The 17049-nt window shown below is 43.0% G+C and overlaps 1 protein-coding gene across 5 annotated transcripts in view; it reads right to left on the bottom strand.

The window, feature by feature from the left end:
* Positions 1-6735: 6735 nt before the first annotated feature.
* PAQR8 (progestin and adipoQ receptor family member 8) overlaps positions 6736-17049 on the bottom strand; it is an 85492-nt gene continuing 75178 nt past the window's right edge. For all 5 annotated transcript variants that reach the window (XM_055329567.1, XM_055329565.1, XM_055329568.1 and 2 more), the window contains one exon: positions 6736-8013. In XM_055329567.1, coding sequence (XP_055185542.1) covers positions 6868-7932 — 1065 coding nt within the window. In that variant the 5' untranslated portion in view covers positions 7933-8013 and the 3' untranslated portion in view covers positions 6736-6867. The remainder of the gene's footprint in view (positions 8014-17049) is intronic.

The following is a 17049-nucleotide window of genomic DNA, read 5'->3' as shown; positions in this document are numbered from 1 at the left end:
AGCTTATAGACCCCACCCTGGGTGTTTCGTTGCATTTTTGCCCAGAGGATTATCCAGAGTCCAAACCACTGTCAGTAGAACAAGGATACATTCAAAGCCTATCTGGGAAGTGGAGGTCAGCATTCAGAGCTGACTTGAGAAAATGCTAAGAATCTGGGAAGAATCCTGCAAGCACCAGACTGTATCCACAGGAACACAGAGTCCATGTTGCCAGGACCACAGACAGAATAACCTAATGATGATAACCTGGTTTTGTGTAGATTGAAGGACAGGATTTACTCTATTTTCTATGTGCAAGGTAATGTGTAATTAGTAATTAATTAGTTCCTGTAGGTAAACAACAACCCTGAGTTTTCTTGAACAGAATTCTTCCCTAGCATACACTGTCCTGAAGTCAGAGTAAGGGCCAAAGTGCTTACAAGGCTCTCACGTTCTGTCTGCATCTCCTACTGCCCTCCCTCTCTCCGTTCATGCTGGCCTCCTGCTATTCCTAGTGTGCTCTGGCCTCAGGGCCCTTGCACTTCTTCCCTCAGCCAGGGAGAGAAACAGAGCGGAGCCAAATCCCTTTCCTCTTTGAAATTCCTGGTCCTGTTTGAAATTGCACACCTGCCCTGCCCCTCTGGGCTATTCTTCCTTCCTTTCTATTTCTCCTTGGCACCATCCCCTTCTAACAGACTGTATAACTTGCTTCTTTAGCTCATCATCTCTCTCACCCCTACCTGCAACCCCTGAATGTAAGCTCCCTAAGGGCAAGGGTTTGTGTGTTTTGTCCATTGCCATATTCCTGGTGCCTAGAACAGGGCTTGGCACCTAGTGGTGTTCGGTGTTTGTGGAGTGATTGTCAGTGAATCCATATACTCACCAGTTCAGCAGGCTAGGCCTCCCCTCCAGTGAAGGTCTTTCTAGCAGAATACTCTCAGAGGGTTGGCTTCGGGAGAGGCATTTCAAACGATTCTTTCAACACAAGATAATGTATCATTGGCCTTGTCGCATGAGCCAGTATCTCAGCCACAGCATCATCAAATTCCCTACATAGTGTCATGTCAGAAGGGAGTATAATGTTACTATATTGGTATTCCTGTAAACTGAGCCAGAGACCATTGATTTTGTATTTCATAGCATGAAAGTATTAGGTTGCTTAAAATTTATGGCTCTCAATTTCCATTTTTTTTCAGGAAGCTTTATGTGACACTTCTAATTTACCTATAATTGATGACATCTCACCATACCCTTCTTTTTCCTGTGAAGAGATTTACTTTAGTGGTGGGTCCATGGATTATCATTTTCCTCTATTTTTCTACATTTTCTTTAATAAGCAGATGTTACTTGAAACTGAGAAATAAGGGCTTTTGGGGGACTTTCTGCTAAGACTGTATAACTTTTATAAGGCAGAGAAGAATGTTTTTCAAGTCCCAAAGGTCATATCACTTGTCAAAATCCCTGGGAGAACCAATTGTTTGAAGAACTGATAATCCCAGTGAAAGATGAAAGGGAGGGCTTGTATAATCTTGGCAAGATTATCAATACTAGATGTTTCTTATCCAAGGAATCAAAGTATTTTCAAGAATCTGTGACTGGAGAATGAGATTTGATGTTATACTCTAGGCCAAGTGCCTGCTGCCAATGACCTTTTGGGCTCTGAGAAGATTGTGAGGTGCAGAGAATGCTTTATTTGGCACCAAGGACATGGTGTGAAGTAAGTCACTTTAACCTGCAAAGAAAACAATACAACCCTAGCTACTGGTGAGGTATTTAGGAACAAAAGTTAAAATGAGATTAGGTTAAAGTATGCCCAATAGTAAAAGTGCTTCACACACTATAAAGGGCTCTGCAAATACTGGGTGTTGATGTCTGAGCCCTGGACTTATCTTAAAAAAAAAAAAGTGCATTTGAGTTTAAACATTACAACTAGTTATGTGACTTTGAACCAATCATTCCACTTTCTTAGTGTATTTCCTAGTTTAGTGGAAGATCTTTTTGGCCTTACTTCACACAGTTATTTAGAAGCTTGAATGGATGTGGAAATGTTTTGGAAAGCATAATGCATGATAAGATCTGAGGTGTTACTCTATAGAGTTGATCAATGCCTTTTGGAGTCTAAAATATAGCGCATATCTCTTCCTAGATCATGTTAGGTAAGAAAACCCCTTACCTTAGATACGTTCTCAAAGTTAATATTTAAATGAATTTTTTTTTATTGCAAAGCTTTTCCTTTCATATTATTTTAATAAAAATTCCTTAAGGGATAAGATGTTTGTTTGTTTTGCTTTTGGATGTTTTGTTTTTTTAAAGGAGGCAGCCAGAGTGCAACATGCTGTTTCCAATGCACTAAATCAGGAAGCTGTACTCAGGCTGGAACCCTACATGCCCTTCCCTGAAGGATGGGGCTTTAATTACCTGGGACTTTAATTACTGCCTGTGGAAATATAGGGCTCCTCTGTGTCCAGATGTGTCAAGATGTCTGAGACTGAATTAAACACTAGAGGACAGTGTAAAGGGCTAGAGAAGCAATGGAAGTAGAGTTGAAGTGACCATACGTGACAACCTTGTTAGTGGGAGAGATGTTTCTAGCCTCTAGGGGCCAAAGGGAGAGAGCTCAGTCCCTTTGAAAATGTTCTGGCACAAAGCAAGTCCCAGCCTCCCCTGGGTTTGGCCGGCCATCTGGCCCACGGATTGTGACTAGGACCAAGATCTAGAGGGGGATCCTCTGATAGTATACAACATGGGAAGATACTGGTTCTCATTTAGCATTGTGAAAACTCTCTGTGGAAGGGTCCCTGATCCCCCCACCCTCACTGTAATATCTCCAGAATCAACATGGGTACCTGCTACCAATAGGTGCTCATAAATACTTGATGAATAAGTAACTAAAGAGTGGTTAAACCATTAACAGTGACAACAGAAGCATTTGCAAACTGCCTATGGCCCCTGTTGATCATAAAAAGGGTTTGGGCAAGGGGTATATCCATAATTCTATCAGTGGCGCCTCAAGCCAGACAGCTGCTGTTTTCTTACTGCTATGATAGTATTATGGCCCAAAGCTGGAGCAGTTTGGAGAATGACTTTTTTTCACAGCTATGAAACCTAACAGGCTACAAAATCCTTTGGTTGATAGGTGCCACATTTCATGACACATCCATTATAGTAGCTGTTATAGTATAATTCTAATTCATAATTTTTGTATTTAAGAAATGAGATTCATAAATTCAAAATTTTGGAATCTTTAACACTATTTTCCATGAAAGTAGAAGTATTTATTCAATTAGATGGAAATCCTCAGAAAAATCAACTCTACAGCTTTTGGAAGGGGGAGGGGGCAATGGCATTAATGATCTTTTCACAAGTGGGGATTTACAGTGCATGTGTGTGTATTTGGGGGCCTGGGGTATGGAGATTTTTAAAGAGCTTGTACTTTTCTACTTCTAGGTGGATATAAAGTGTCCTGATCTCCTCCTGGCAATGTTTGTCTAAATAAAACCTTTCTATAAGGTAGGCCTTATCAAAGATACAAGATAGCTGTTGACAGTACAACAATCCATATATACAAAATCTGTTTAATGGTCATTCATGTTAGTAGATTTATATAAACAGAAAACAGTTCCATTTTTTCTTTGAGAAGCAATCAAGCAAAAAACACTAGGACCAATACAATTAATAGCTCAAAGACTTGGATACAATGGCCACGCTGAGTAAGACATGAGCGCCATCTGGAGGATCCACTTGAAACTACAGTGCAGCATCTGAAGAACCTGTGAAGTATTAAGGTACCATTTGTGGATAGAGTTAGGAATGAGCTACCTTTATGCCACAACCTGAACTCCTATTATTTCAAGCTTCCACGAGAGGACTGAGAATATTGTGACTGAGTGAAGTGCTTTTAGCAGAGATGGGAAATGAAATTTTAACATCTGAGGAGTACTGACGTTAGCTCATTAGTAAATATAAGTCAGAAGTACTAGGCAAGAGGGAAATTGGTAAATGAGTCCCCAACCCGCTGTATCCTGATGCCCCATCTCCTTGCCCTGAGTAGGGCCTCATACAAATCCATCAGAATTTTTAATCACAAGATGTAAATAACTCATAGTTTAGGTTTTCCAGAGGCATTTACATTTTAATATAGAGAGATAATGGGGAGAATCTCCAGAAGTCAACTGTTGGGGAGGCTATGGTGGAGCAAAACAATCACCTCCTATAGCAAATACTTAATTCTTTTAAATAAACTAGGCCTGTTCCTTGCTGATACACTCATTTTAATGAAAATGTTCTAAAAGGGAACTTAATCACTCAAAAGTGTGAGGAGTTTAAAACATTTGCATTTTCTATGTTTATATATTTCTAACAAGACACTGATTATTCTATTTATTTGTCTGTTTGGGTTTTTTTAAGATACTGGTATTTTAATGAGATACCTAGTCCCCAAAGCTGTCAAATAGCTCTGGTGAAAAACTTGATTTTTAAAAAACTTCCTATCACTTGAGGGACCAATACCTGTGTATATTAAAGTGATAATTTCATGGCAATATCTTAGAGCGTAGTCTATCTGAACTTGTCACAGACTGTTTAGAGTGTGTCAACTGGCCTTAGTCTGTCGACTGCATGTGAAGATCAATGTTGCTGTCCTATTTCCTATCTTCTAAAAAAATACCTGCATATGACCAGAAAATCTCTGTCCATCAGGACCATCACTATATTCAAGAGCCTGACTTCCACCTTCCTCCCAACTTTTAGAAGAATAAGGCCTTTGAATCCATAAAAAGGAACATTTCAAACATTTTCTAGTCTTCATTTTAAAGTGGCCCTCTTCTTGTGATGTGTTTGTACAACTCCAATTCCCTTGTTTAGTTCAACTGTCTTCAGTTTTGCCAACTTTATTTGTGATGAATTTGGCCTAGACACCAGAGGCTTATGTAAGTAAGACACTTGGGTAGCACAGAATTTCAGGTATTTAAAGATTAATAGGGAAATCCATCTAGGAAATCCACATAGCAGACAAGACATATACTTTCTTGATACGAAGATTTTAGGGAAGCTTCAGTTGAGGTTGTATTTTTTTTTAATTTGTTTTGCCAAGATGCAGATCGACAGTATCTTTTCTTTCTCTTTTGTTGACAGTGTCTTTTGATAGATAAGTAATTTTGGTTTTCTGACATTTCTTTCACCCACTGATTCAAATCAATGAATTCTTTTTTTTCTTATCCCAATAACCCAAAACTGAAAATTCCATATTTTACATATATATATATATATATATGTATATATATTAAGGTGTTCATATGTTTCCATTTATAAGGCATAAAAACCACAAATCTCTCAGACAAAGGAAGAAAACAAAGACCTGAAGATAACAAAATAACCTATTAATAGTTTCATCAAACTGGAGTGAAAACAAAGTACTTCCCTTTGTAGTAAAAGGGACCTTATACTGATAGGAAACAGCCTCTGAGAAGACTCCAATGGCTCCTCTGTCAACACACCCCCCTTCACTGGATTAATAAGTATATAAATCAGTCCTCAGAGAGGGCTTATGTGACCAGAACACATCAATCACTAGTACCACTTATCCCATAGAAGCTACGGGGCAACAGAAAATCCTAGCTACAGGGCACCTTGTTCACCATTCTTACCCAAAGGAGCCTTCAGGGACCAACCCATAGTGAGCACATATGCTCATCTGTCCTGGGGCTTGATTAAGGAATTATCTCTAAGTTGAAGCACAACCTCCTGCCTGAGGACCCTGAACTAGGATAGTTACGTGGGTCCTTTTACATGGTGGCATCTAGTCAAGAGGTTGGACCCTGGGTTCCTCTTGAAATAATCAGATCCCTAGAAGGACCAGAACCAATTCACTCTATTAGGGTTTTTTTTTTTTTTTTTTTTTTTGGTCTTTTAGAAACATGCTGGTTCAAATCTGGAGAAGATTGCCTAGTGCAAGCCCCAGATTTTCTGGTCTGCAAGGCAGCCCTAATAGATCTCAAGTACTGCAGTCCACAGGTATAATAAAACAGAAGGGTCTGGTGACACAAAACATTATCCATGGTTGTTGGCTGGGCATCCTGATGGCTCTTGGCACTGTACTTTCTAGTACCGTTTAGTATTATAGGAGAATAAGCTTCCTGAAAATGTCCACATGGATCCAAGCATTTCCTGGAAATAGGACTGCTTCATAGTCCTCTATATTACCATGCAAGGTACAGATGGGAGTGAGTGCACTGTAGAGAAAACAGCCAGGCAGAAGTCATCCTGAGAAAAGGGTCAGTGTCAGAGTGGGCGGGAGAGGAGGGACCAGAAATCAGACGAAGCGAATAACTCATTATGTCTAAGGGTTTCACTGAATCATCTTGAAGACTCTGACTTCTCCACCCTGGACAATCTGAAAGCCAAATGAAATCAAGTTCTTGGGACAGTTTACTCAATCAATCACCAAAGACCAACATAGTACAGTGGCCATTCCAATTCGGTGTGGACCAGCCACGCACTTACTTTCCAGTCCAACTTTATCATCCCTTTAGCTCCAGGACTTGCCCCTGGAGGCCACAGTCAGAATTCCACTAAATTTTCAGGCAGAATGACCGTCCTTAATTCAGTGTCCCATGAATCCCGGCCCACGTCCCTTCCTTTCCTGAATCTTGTAAGGCTATGACACGGAGGGAAAAGTAATACTCCTTTGGTTAGCAACAACCGTTAACAACGAAGTTCTTGAATCCTTTGGCTTTCCAATGCCGTAGCACACCCTTGGAAATGTGTGTTAATTTAAAAGCGACTCGTAAAAACAAAAAGTCAGCTCCTACTGCTGTACCGAGTTCCCCATCCCCCCACCCCTCCAAAATCTCCACAGGCTGCCTCCACGCCTCACCCCACCTGCCAGCCTCAGGAATCTTTCTTGGTCAGTCTGGCCTTGACTTTGTGTCTCAGGAGGGCCGCAGTGGCCGCGCTGCAGGCTGCCAAGAAGAAGAAAGACAGGCAGGCCAGGTAGACAGACAGGGGGCCGTGGCGCTGCAGAAAGATCTCCTGCCGCCCCTGGTAGTCCAGGAGGATGGCCTCCAGCTGGGAGAGCGTACAGACAGACAGAAAGGCGTGGAAGATCTGATGCCCGTGGCCCACTATGTCACAGGAGCCCGGGAAGTACTTCTCGGGCACCGGGCAGGAGAAGAAGTAGGCGCTGACCAGGAAGAAGAGGATCTGGAGGGTGTGGTACCAGGCCGCCTGCTCTTGGCAGCCAGCCAGGTGGCACAGGGCCACGCGGTGCGCCACGGGGCTGATGTCCAGGACGAAGGCCAGCCCCGCCGGCACCACCTGACACAGCTTCCTCATGACCGGGTAAGGCCTGCGGTAGCGGTATTTGGCGTAGCAGCAGCCCGCGCAGGACAACCAGCCGCAGAAGGCGGCGGCCGGCAGGAAGAAGAGCCAGAAGAGCTCGTACCAGGCCTGGTCGGAGCTGTAGAAGAAGTGCGCCAGCGCGCTGCCGTACTGGTAGACGCTCACGCCCACGTAGTCCACGAAGTAGAAGGTGTAGTGCGACAGCTCCGACTTGGACTGCAGCAGGTGCGCCAGGAGGCTGCACGTGAGGTACGTGAGGGACGACAGGATGAAGAGCAGCAGCGGCAGCGAGCGCGGGGCGGCCCACGGCAGGGCCTCGGCCTCGGCGAAGGCCCAGAACCGCAGGAGCACGGCCAGGGCGGCCAGCAGGTGCGTCCACACGTTGACCACCTCGTTGTGCTTCTGAAAGAGGCTGAAGAAGTAGTAGCGCCACTCGTGGCCCGTGGGGCGGTAGCCGGTGCGGATGTAGGGCTCCCGGAAGAGCTGCGGCACGTCGGTCTCGGGGACGGTGCAGGGCATCTTGGGAAGGCCGTCCTCCAGCAGCTTGGGCAGGCGGCGCAGCTGCTGCCCGCTCACCGACAGCGTGCTCAGGCGCTCCAAGATGGCGGTCGTCATGGCTGCGGGCGCGGGCGCGGGCGCGCGGGCGCGGCCGTGCGGAGGACGCGGAGGACGCGGAGGACGCGGCTGGGGGGCGACCTGCGGAGAACACAGGAGAATGGCACACCGGGCGCCTAGGCCGTGAGGGGAGCCCGGGAGCGCAGCGTCCCTGGGCCTCACGTCCGCTTCATCTGTACGCAGTGAGGGGGACCAAGAGCCCTTCCCACCCGACACGCGACGCGCGAAGGTTGCGGTTTCCTCTCTGTGGCCCACTGCAGCGTGAAGCGAAGTCCCATCTTGTAAGATGGCGCTGCTAGCCAGCCTGGTTTGCTCACAGCCACCGGGTAAGGGAGGGTGCCCTTAGAGGCCTCCAGCTTCCCTGGAGGTCATTAGGGACGCCTGGGAGGCTCAGCGGTTGAGGGGCTCAGGTCATGATCCTGGGATCCTGGGATCCTGGGATCCTGGGATCCAGTCCCGCGTCAGGTTCCCCACAGGGGAACCTGCTTCTCCCTCTCCCTGTATCTCTGCCTCTCTCTGTGTGTGTCTCTCGTGAATAAATAAATGGAATCTTAAAAAAAAAAAAAAAAAAAAGTCATCAGACTGGCCCTAATAGTGTGAGATATTATCTTGAAATATAAAAATTGTAAGTACTGATGTTACTAATGATGGCCTCCGTTTCTTGAGCACTTCATCTTAAAATATACACTAACTTCACCAGTAACTTGAAATTCTGAGATAAGCAGTACTTAGCTTGAACTTCAAAGCAGTGACAGGCAAATGACCCGCGAATCTGGTTGTTGGTAAAGACCAATACATATTCTGGGAAATACTTTAACAGTTAAAATTAACACGCGGCCTAAATTTAACATAGAATCTAATTGTAAAGATTGGGGGAAGGGAAGTAAATTTGTTTTCCTTTTGTTTTCTTTTTAAATTATGCTCTGGAAAGTAAATGGTTTTGGATTTGTCTGTTCTGAGTACCTCAATCTGTATTGCATGAATTTCAGACCTCAGAAATGCTTACCTTACACTTGGGATTTTTACATGACAGATGAGCCAGATGAGCATACCGATTATTTCAGGAAATATTTCATAAAATAGCTGCAAGATTCCATGTGATTTTTTTTTTTGGGGGGGGGTAAAGAAATAGATGTTCAGCATATATACAGCTGCCTTCTGTACTTCATATTTCTCAGCCTCTTTTCCTCAGAGAAGTCCAAACCTGATTGATTCATCTAAAGGGGCCCCTTGCTTCAGAGCCCTTCTGCGGGAGAGATACAGCAAGTGCTACTCAAGGCACCACTAATTTTAGTGAAGAAAATTTCATCTTTCTACTCATATTTCTTATTATTGAAAAAGAAAAAATATGTCTAAAATGTAAGACCTAAAAATTTATAACATGTCAAAAAAGTTCAGGGAGACCTGGAGTCAATCCTTGGTTTGGTGCCATTTCCTGTATAACCTTGGGCAAGTTCTAGAACTATCTAGGTTTCAATTTCTTCATCTGTAAAGTGGGAGTAATGATTCTGCATACTGTGTGGGTGGTTATGATGGTTAAATGTGAGACTCTAAAATATAAAATGATTGTTAAGGATTATGGAGTCAGAAGGGACAAAAAGAGGGAGAGTGGGAGAGAGAAAAAAAAAGAAACAAACCTGTCATCAGAAATACTTGAATTTATTTTAAAACAAAGAAAAAGCTAAGAGTGCTTCTGCTGGCAGCCAGCAGGGGGATCCAAGAGCCTGGTAGTTAAGTTCTGGATGGAGACCTCCAACTGACCTCTGTGGCTGTTGGTGACAGAGCATAGAAGGGGTCAGGGAGAGGGAAGGGAAGGTGGGAACAGGTGGAGTATGCTGGCCCCAGGATCAAGTGGATCCACTGCATGACTGTGCCTGGGACATGGGACAGTGTTTCAAGTTGTCCAGTGGCTAACTGGCTGAGAAGTATGTGCCCTAGGGGAACTGGGTTCTCTTGGAGCTCCAGGGAATTAAAAGCTCTATTCTTTAGATACAGGCTTCGACCATCTTTTGTGAAGTAGAGGGCTAAATCAGATAGAAATATTGGTCTGATTTAGTCGTTGAGAGAAAGAGAGGTTGAGTCACTGGAGATACGAGCTACAGAGAAGGAATCCCCAAAGATGCTCCTGGATAGGCCCCACCATAGTATTGCTGTCTAAGATCAAGGGTGTTTCCATCATTTCTGGGTACCCAAACCAGCTGGAGACAATTCCACACTTAAGTTAAAGGACACATGATTGCACGACTTCTGCTCATTTCTGTCTCCTAATACAGGGTTTCTAGGACAATAGCAGGTTCTTATAAACTGACAACGCAAGTAAATTTCTAAAGACTGAAAACTTGGGTTTTGGTTGTCTGATGGTTGGAATAGAGCACAGTGCAGATGTGGGAATCCACTGGCATCTGTCTGTTCTGAGGGAAAAAGGACAGATGCTGCTGTTGCTTTATTGTCGGTTTCCAGAAAACCCCATCTGCCGAGCTCTGACCCCAGGGGTTCCTCCAGTCTTCATATCACCATCCTCACCTCATGGCTTTATGTTGACAAGTCCTTTTCAGAAAATTATTTCTACTTCTCTCTTACTTACGGAAAATAAACTAGAAGAGGTTTATAGAACTAAGAAGCAGAGAAGTACAAGATAGAAGAGTTTTAACCAGCTTCAAAGGAAAAGATGCACAGGAAAAAAAAAATTGGCAGAATCATCATTTCTCTTGCAAGTGAATCTTTCTTTTTCCAAGGATCTTTAAAATGCCATCATGCCAGTATCAGGGTCTCCTTAATAACTCCATCCTCCAGAGTCTGTAGCGCAGCACCCACAGAGAGACCTGGTTGTTGCAGGGACACTACCACAATGGCCTCAGACTTAAGATACGATCTCTTTATCTCTGTCAGCGATGAGGGTGTTACAAAGATCTAGGTCATCTGTCTGTGGGTGAAAAGATCTGAATTCCTCTTTGGAAGTGCAGGGTCATGAAAAATTCTAAACTAATGGTCAGAAAGAGAGGGAATTATTTGTCCTCTGTTGAGCAACTGCTCCTTCCCCTGCTATAAAATTCTCCCTTCTTCCGAGAGCAGCCCCCACAGCAACAACAATGGTGATAAGGTGTTAATTTTTTCTTATCATCAACTTAAGAAGCCCCTGTCCAGTGGAGTCCCCCACTGTCTGCCCCCGTAGACAGCACTTACTTTCACTGAGCCAGAGTGTTCTGTGTTTCCAGAAATAGGCTTCAAAGAGCCAGCTGTAAAGTTTGAGAGCCTGTCTGGGAGGAAACCACATATTGGTCTCATGACATTGGTGCAGGCGCACACCTCCAGCTTTCCTGGTGCTGGCTCTGAATAAGGGTCTTCCCCTCATTCCTGGCCTCTGTCCCCATGCACTCCTCCCTGAGCTGATGTGGTCACCAGCAACCTTAGAATAATCTCTTGTGCACAGGGTATGCTCCAGCTCCTCTGCCGAGACAGCTGAAATGTAATCTTCCTGAAGAATCCTTATGAACTGGCTAAGCTCAAGTCATATTTTGGTCAACCACAGAGCTCTTCTGGAGCAAAGATTGCCTGCTCAACAATACTTCAGACTACAAAGGCCATGAAGAAAGAATAAAAATAAGACCCCTTACCTCAAACAGCCTGTAGATTCAAACTTCCTGAATCTGTAACCAATACCGCCAGACTGCATATAATTGGGTATTAAGTAGAGTGAAATATAAACAGGTCTCCAGAGCAGAGCACGCTCATGGCACGCTGGGGTTTAGATACGTGAAGGGGTAAGGAGCAGGGCATTCTGGGAAAGAGGGGACTATGAGCGAGGGAATGCAGTGGCTTCTTTGTAGGTCCATGAGCAAAGGGGCCATTGGGGAGTAATAAGGCAGTGAGTGGGGTAGGTGCAATGAATGGCAATAGGAAAAGGAGTTTAGATTTGATGTTGCAAAAAGCTTTTAGCTTATTCAATCATCTCACCTGGGCTGTGGGGATTCATGCTGCTGACCAATGCCCCCCTCTCTTGGCTTAAGTGACACTATCTTCTCTGGTCTGTTTTTTGTCCCACCACCTCTCTCAACTGTGGGGTTCCCAGCCGTCCACCATCTGCCCCCTTTTCCACATCCACAGTCTCTCTCACGTGGTTACTTCTCCCACACCTTTGGTTGTCTTCAGCCAGCACCTGTTATCAGACGATTTCCACACATACATCTGCAGCCAGATCTTTACTGAAATTTGGATTCAAATTCGTAATGGTTCTGGATTTCCAAGTAAATATCTCACGGGCACTTCAACATCTTCAAACTTTTTCAACCCAGAGTTGACCCTCCCCCTACATCTAATCAGTCATTTAGGCCTGCTGATTTTATCTCAACATTTCTGGAATCCGTTCATTCTTTCTACTTCTGCTCTCCATTTGGGCCTTCAAAATGAACTTATGCAGAGGATGAAAACAGCAGTATCATAACTGATCTTTATTCCTCAAGTGATGGTTGCCCTACTTCATGTCTCCCAGACCCTCTCTTCTCCAAACCACTTCAGGCTGATAGTTTAAAAATGGAAATCTGACCACCACTCCCCTCCCCATATTCCCCAGTAGCTCACCACTGCTTATTTATAACACAGACTCCAGGCCCTTAACAGGCCTACTTCTGTTGAACTCCTTCCTCTCCTAGGCGAGGACCCACAGCCCCTGGCCACATTGATGGCCGGGATCATAACACTGGTTTTTCAAAAATGCCACACTCTTTTTATCTCCAGTGCATGCTTCTGCACATGATGACAACCATTCAGTCCAGCAACCCCCACTCATCAACATTCTGCCCAGGAACCAGCTCTGCCAGGAAGCCTTTCCTAACCCCCAGGCCAGGTTTAAGATTCTCCCCAGCAACCATCTACCCTAGCCTTGCCTCTCCCAGCACACTTCTGTTCTGGGGTTCTAATGGTTGTTTTACTCTGCTCACTCCCCCATTCATGGCCAGCTCCATTTGGGACAGGGACTGTGTAGTGTGCAAGTTCCCATGTCAAAAATGGCATGCAGCATATAAAATAATTATACCCTAATCATTATTTACTGAATGAATAGTTCTTTAGGCCCAGACATACGGCACCAATTTCCTTCTGTTGAGCAAGGTTAAGGGAACAGAGAAATAATGATTTGGGAGTCAGGGGGTCTGACTGTTACATATCTGCTCTCCTCAATTAGTTGTGTGGCCATGCCCAAGACATTAAACTACTCACTGTGGGATGCCTGGGTGGCTCAGTGGTTGAGTGTCTGCCTTTGGCTCAGGGGGTGATCCCAGTCCCGGGATTGAGTCCATGGGGCTCCCTGCAAGGAGCTTGCTTCTCCCCCTGTCTGTGTCTCTGCCTCTCTCTGTGTCTCTCATGAATAAATAAATAAAATCTTAAAAAATAAAGTACTCATTGTAATTTTCTTCATTAAAAAAAGGTGGGAGGTGATTTCTTGTCTTTCCATCTCTCAGAAAAATAAGAGGATAATGATTAAAATGGGCTGTAGTTGGATAGTGCTTTGAAGAGACAAAACATGCACATTAAAGTACTAGTAATAAAGAACTCACAAAAGGATTATAACTTAGCAATATATCATTTTTCTGCCTTATATTTTATTTAATTCAGTCTTTAAAAACTGAAAAGGAACTTAAAATTTTTGGTTCCTTTCTAGAGAGCCTCATAAAACCTTCCCCAGCTGCTTTCATAGAGTTTGAATTAGATTATAATGTCATTGGAATTTGAAGTTCTATCTTAATACGAACTATTATTTAACTCTATTTTAATAATAGAAGTATGATATCTGTACCATGAATTCAGGTAATATTTGTACAAGAAAGTGTTTAAAAATGTTACATCATGTTTTGGATTATTTAGGAGTCCAATCTTAAAGTTTTATTTCAGATGCTCTTTTAAAATTATTTAGAAAAATTAAAGATAATTACTGTTAGACAAATTAGAAAGAGAAGAACAGGTAAAGCCTGTTTAGGTTTGTGGCAGCACTGTATCCAGCAAGTCTGTCAGCACTATTCTTTCCAACAGCATTTGCTCACTTTGTGTATGTGTCAAATTTTGGTAATTCTTGTAATATTTCCATCTTTGATCAGTGATCTTTGCTGTTACTATGGTATTTGTTTTGGGGTGCCATGTATGGTCCCCATGTAAGACTGCAAACTTAATCAATACAGGTGTATATCGATTGCTCCACGGACTGGCCAGTCCCTAGTCTCTCTTCCCCTCCTTGGGCTTGCCTCTCCTTTGAGACATGACATATTGAAATTAGGCCAATTAATAAATCTACAGTGGCCTCTAAGTATTCAGGTGAAAGGAGGAGTCACACATCTCTCAGTTTAAATCAAAGCTAGAAAAGATTAAGCTTGTGCAGAAGTTGAAAGCCAAGATGGGCCCAGAGCTGGGCCTCCTGCACCAAACAGTTAGCCAAGTTGTAAACGCAAAGGAGAAGTTCTTGAAGGAAATCAGAAGTGCTACTCCAGTGAACACCCAAATGAAAAGAAAGTGAAACTGCCTTATTGCTGATGTCGAGAAAGTTTCAGCAGTCTAGGTAGAAGATCAAACCAGCCACAACATTCCTTTAAGCCTAAGCCTAAACCAGAGCAAGGCCTTAACTCTATTCAATTCTATGAAGGCGGAGAGAGGTGAGGAAGCTTCAGAAGAAGAAAATAAGTTTGGAGCTAGCAGAGGTTGGTTTTGAAGTTTAAGGAAAGAAGCCATCTCCATAACATAAAAGCGCTAGGCGAAGCAGCAAGTGCTGATGTAGAAGTTGCAGTAAGTTACCCAGAAAGTCTAGCTAAGATAAAGAAGGTGGCTGCACTAAATAACACATTTTCAGTGTAGATGAAACAGCCTTCTATTGGAAATTCCATTTAGGATTTTCGTAGCTACAGAGAAGTTAGTACCTGGCTTCAAAGCTGCACAGGACAGTCTGACCCTCTTGTTAGGGGCTAATGCAGCTGGTGATTTTAGATTGAACCCAGTGTTCACTGACCACTCCAAAAATCCTAGAGCCCTTACGAATTACGCACAGTCTACTTTCCCTGTGCTCTATAAATGGAATAACAAAGCCTGGATCATAGCACATCTATTTATAATATGGCTTATTGAATATTTTTTTTAAGATTTTATATTTATTCATGAGAGACAGAGAGAGAGAGAGAGAAGCAGAGTCACAGGCAGAGGGAGAAGCAGGCTCCAGGCAGGGAGCCCGACGCGGGACTCAATTCCAGACTCCGGGATCATGCCCTGGGCCGAAGGCAGGCGCCAAACCGCTGAGCCACCCAGGGATCCCGGCTTATTGAATATTTTAAGCCCACTACTGAGATCTGCTACTCAAAAAAAAATATATATTCCTTTCAAAATATTACTGCTTATTGACAATGATCACCCAAGAGCTCTGACAGAGATGAGATGAACAGCAAGGTTAATGTTCTCATGCCTGCTAACACAAGATCCATTCTGCAGCCCATGGATCAAGGAGTAAATTTAATTCTCAAGTCTTATTATTTAATTCATAATTAAATTATCTAGTTTGTAAATAAAGTTATAAAATTGATAATATAAATTACATATTATTTAATTCACATTTCATAAGGCTATAGGTGCCATAGATACAAATTCCCCTGATGGCTCTGGGCAAAGTAAACTGAAAACCTCCTGGAAAGGATTCGTGATTCTAGATGTCATTAAGAACATTCATGGAAAGAGGTCAAAATAACACTATTAAACAGAATCACATGCTATAGAGAAATCGTTCATGAAAGGAAGAGTCCACTGATGAGGCAAACTTCATTGTTATCTTATTTTAGGAAATTGCCACAGCCACCCCAGCCTTCAGCAGCCACCACCCTGATCAGTCAGCAGCCACTGAGCAAGACCTCTACCACCAAAAAAGATTACAACTCACTGAAAGCTCAGATGATGATTAGCAGTTTTTAGCAATAAAATTTTTTTAAATAAAAGTATGTACTTTTTAAAAAAGACATAATGCTATTATATACTTAATAGACAATAGTATAAATATAACTTTTGTATATGCTAGGAAACCACAGAAATCATCTGACTGACCTTATTGCAGTACTCACTTTACTTTGGTTGTGTGGAGCCAAATCTGCAATATCTTTGAGGTGTGCTTGTATAATCTCTGTCCAATAAACTGTAAGACCCTTTGAGGGCTTGAGAATCTTTTATCACCTACCACTATGCCTAGCACATAGATGTGCCAACAAACTGTTGTTGAATATATGACTGAATGGAATGAAAATGTCAGAATAATAAACACTTACTGGTGTGTTTATCACATGCCCAACAGTATTCTGGGTATGCTGCAAATATTAGCTCATTTAAACTTCCTAACAACTGGGAAGCCTGGGTTTCTCAGTGGTTGAGTATCTGCCTTTGGCTCAGGGCATGATCCTGGAGTCCCAGGATCCAGTCCTGCATTGGGCTACCCTCAGGGAGTCTGCTTCTCACTCTGCCTGTGTCTCTACCTCCCTCTCTATCTCTTTCATGAATAAATAAAATCTTTTTATATAAAAAAAAATAAGCTTCCTAACAACTATCTGGCATTAGTACTATTGTCATCATTCCCATTTTACAGTTGAGGAAATAGAAGCACAGAAAGATTAAGCAATTTGCCTAAGGCTATACAATAAGTCCCAGAGCCAGCAGGTAACCGAAAGCAGTTGTCCCTAGAGTCTGAGCCCTTAACCATTATGCCCTCAAAAACTGCACTCTAAATCCAGATTATGATATGAAACTTCAGATATGCTGCTGTAAAACTGCTCTGCTCCATTAACAAAGATAATTTGTAGTTGGCCTTACAAAAGCAATCAGTATCACAAACTCATTGCATTGCCACTGAGTTTATTTGTAAATCAGATTCTAAGAGAAGAAAATGTAACTTCCATAAAATCTAATTGAAATCCATCGGACAATCCAGGTAGGTCTGTAACCTAGATAAAAGTGGTCATAAGCCCAGTGGGCCTCTTTCATCTTATGTCTGGCTTTGCAGAACTGGTGTGGTGAGACATTCAAATCATAATGACCATAAACTAAGGTCATTTATCAACTGTTGGAGGAAAGCACACAGATATTGAGAATAGTCACTGAATTCTGTTC

This window comes from Nyctereutes procyonoides, unplaced genomic scaffold (assembly GCF_905146905.1).
Source record: "Nyctereutes procyonoides isolate TBG_1078 unplaced genomic scaffold, NYPRO_anot_genome, whole genome shotgun sequence".
In the NCBI taxonomy this organism is placed as follows: domain Eukaryota; kingdom Metazoa; phylum Chordata; class Mammalia; order Carnivora; family Canidae; genus Nyctereutes; species Nyctereutes procyonoides.
This window is presented reverse-complemented; position numbering and strand designations above follow the sequence as displayed.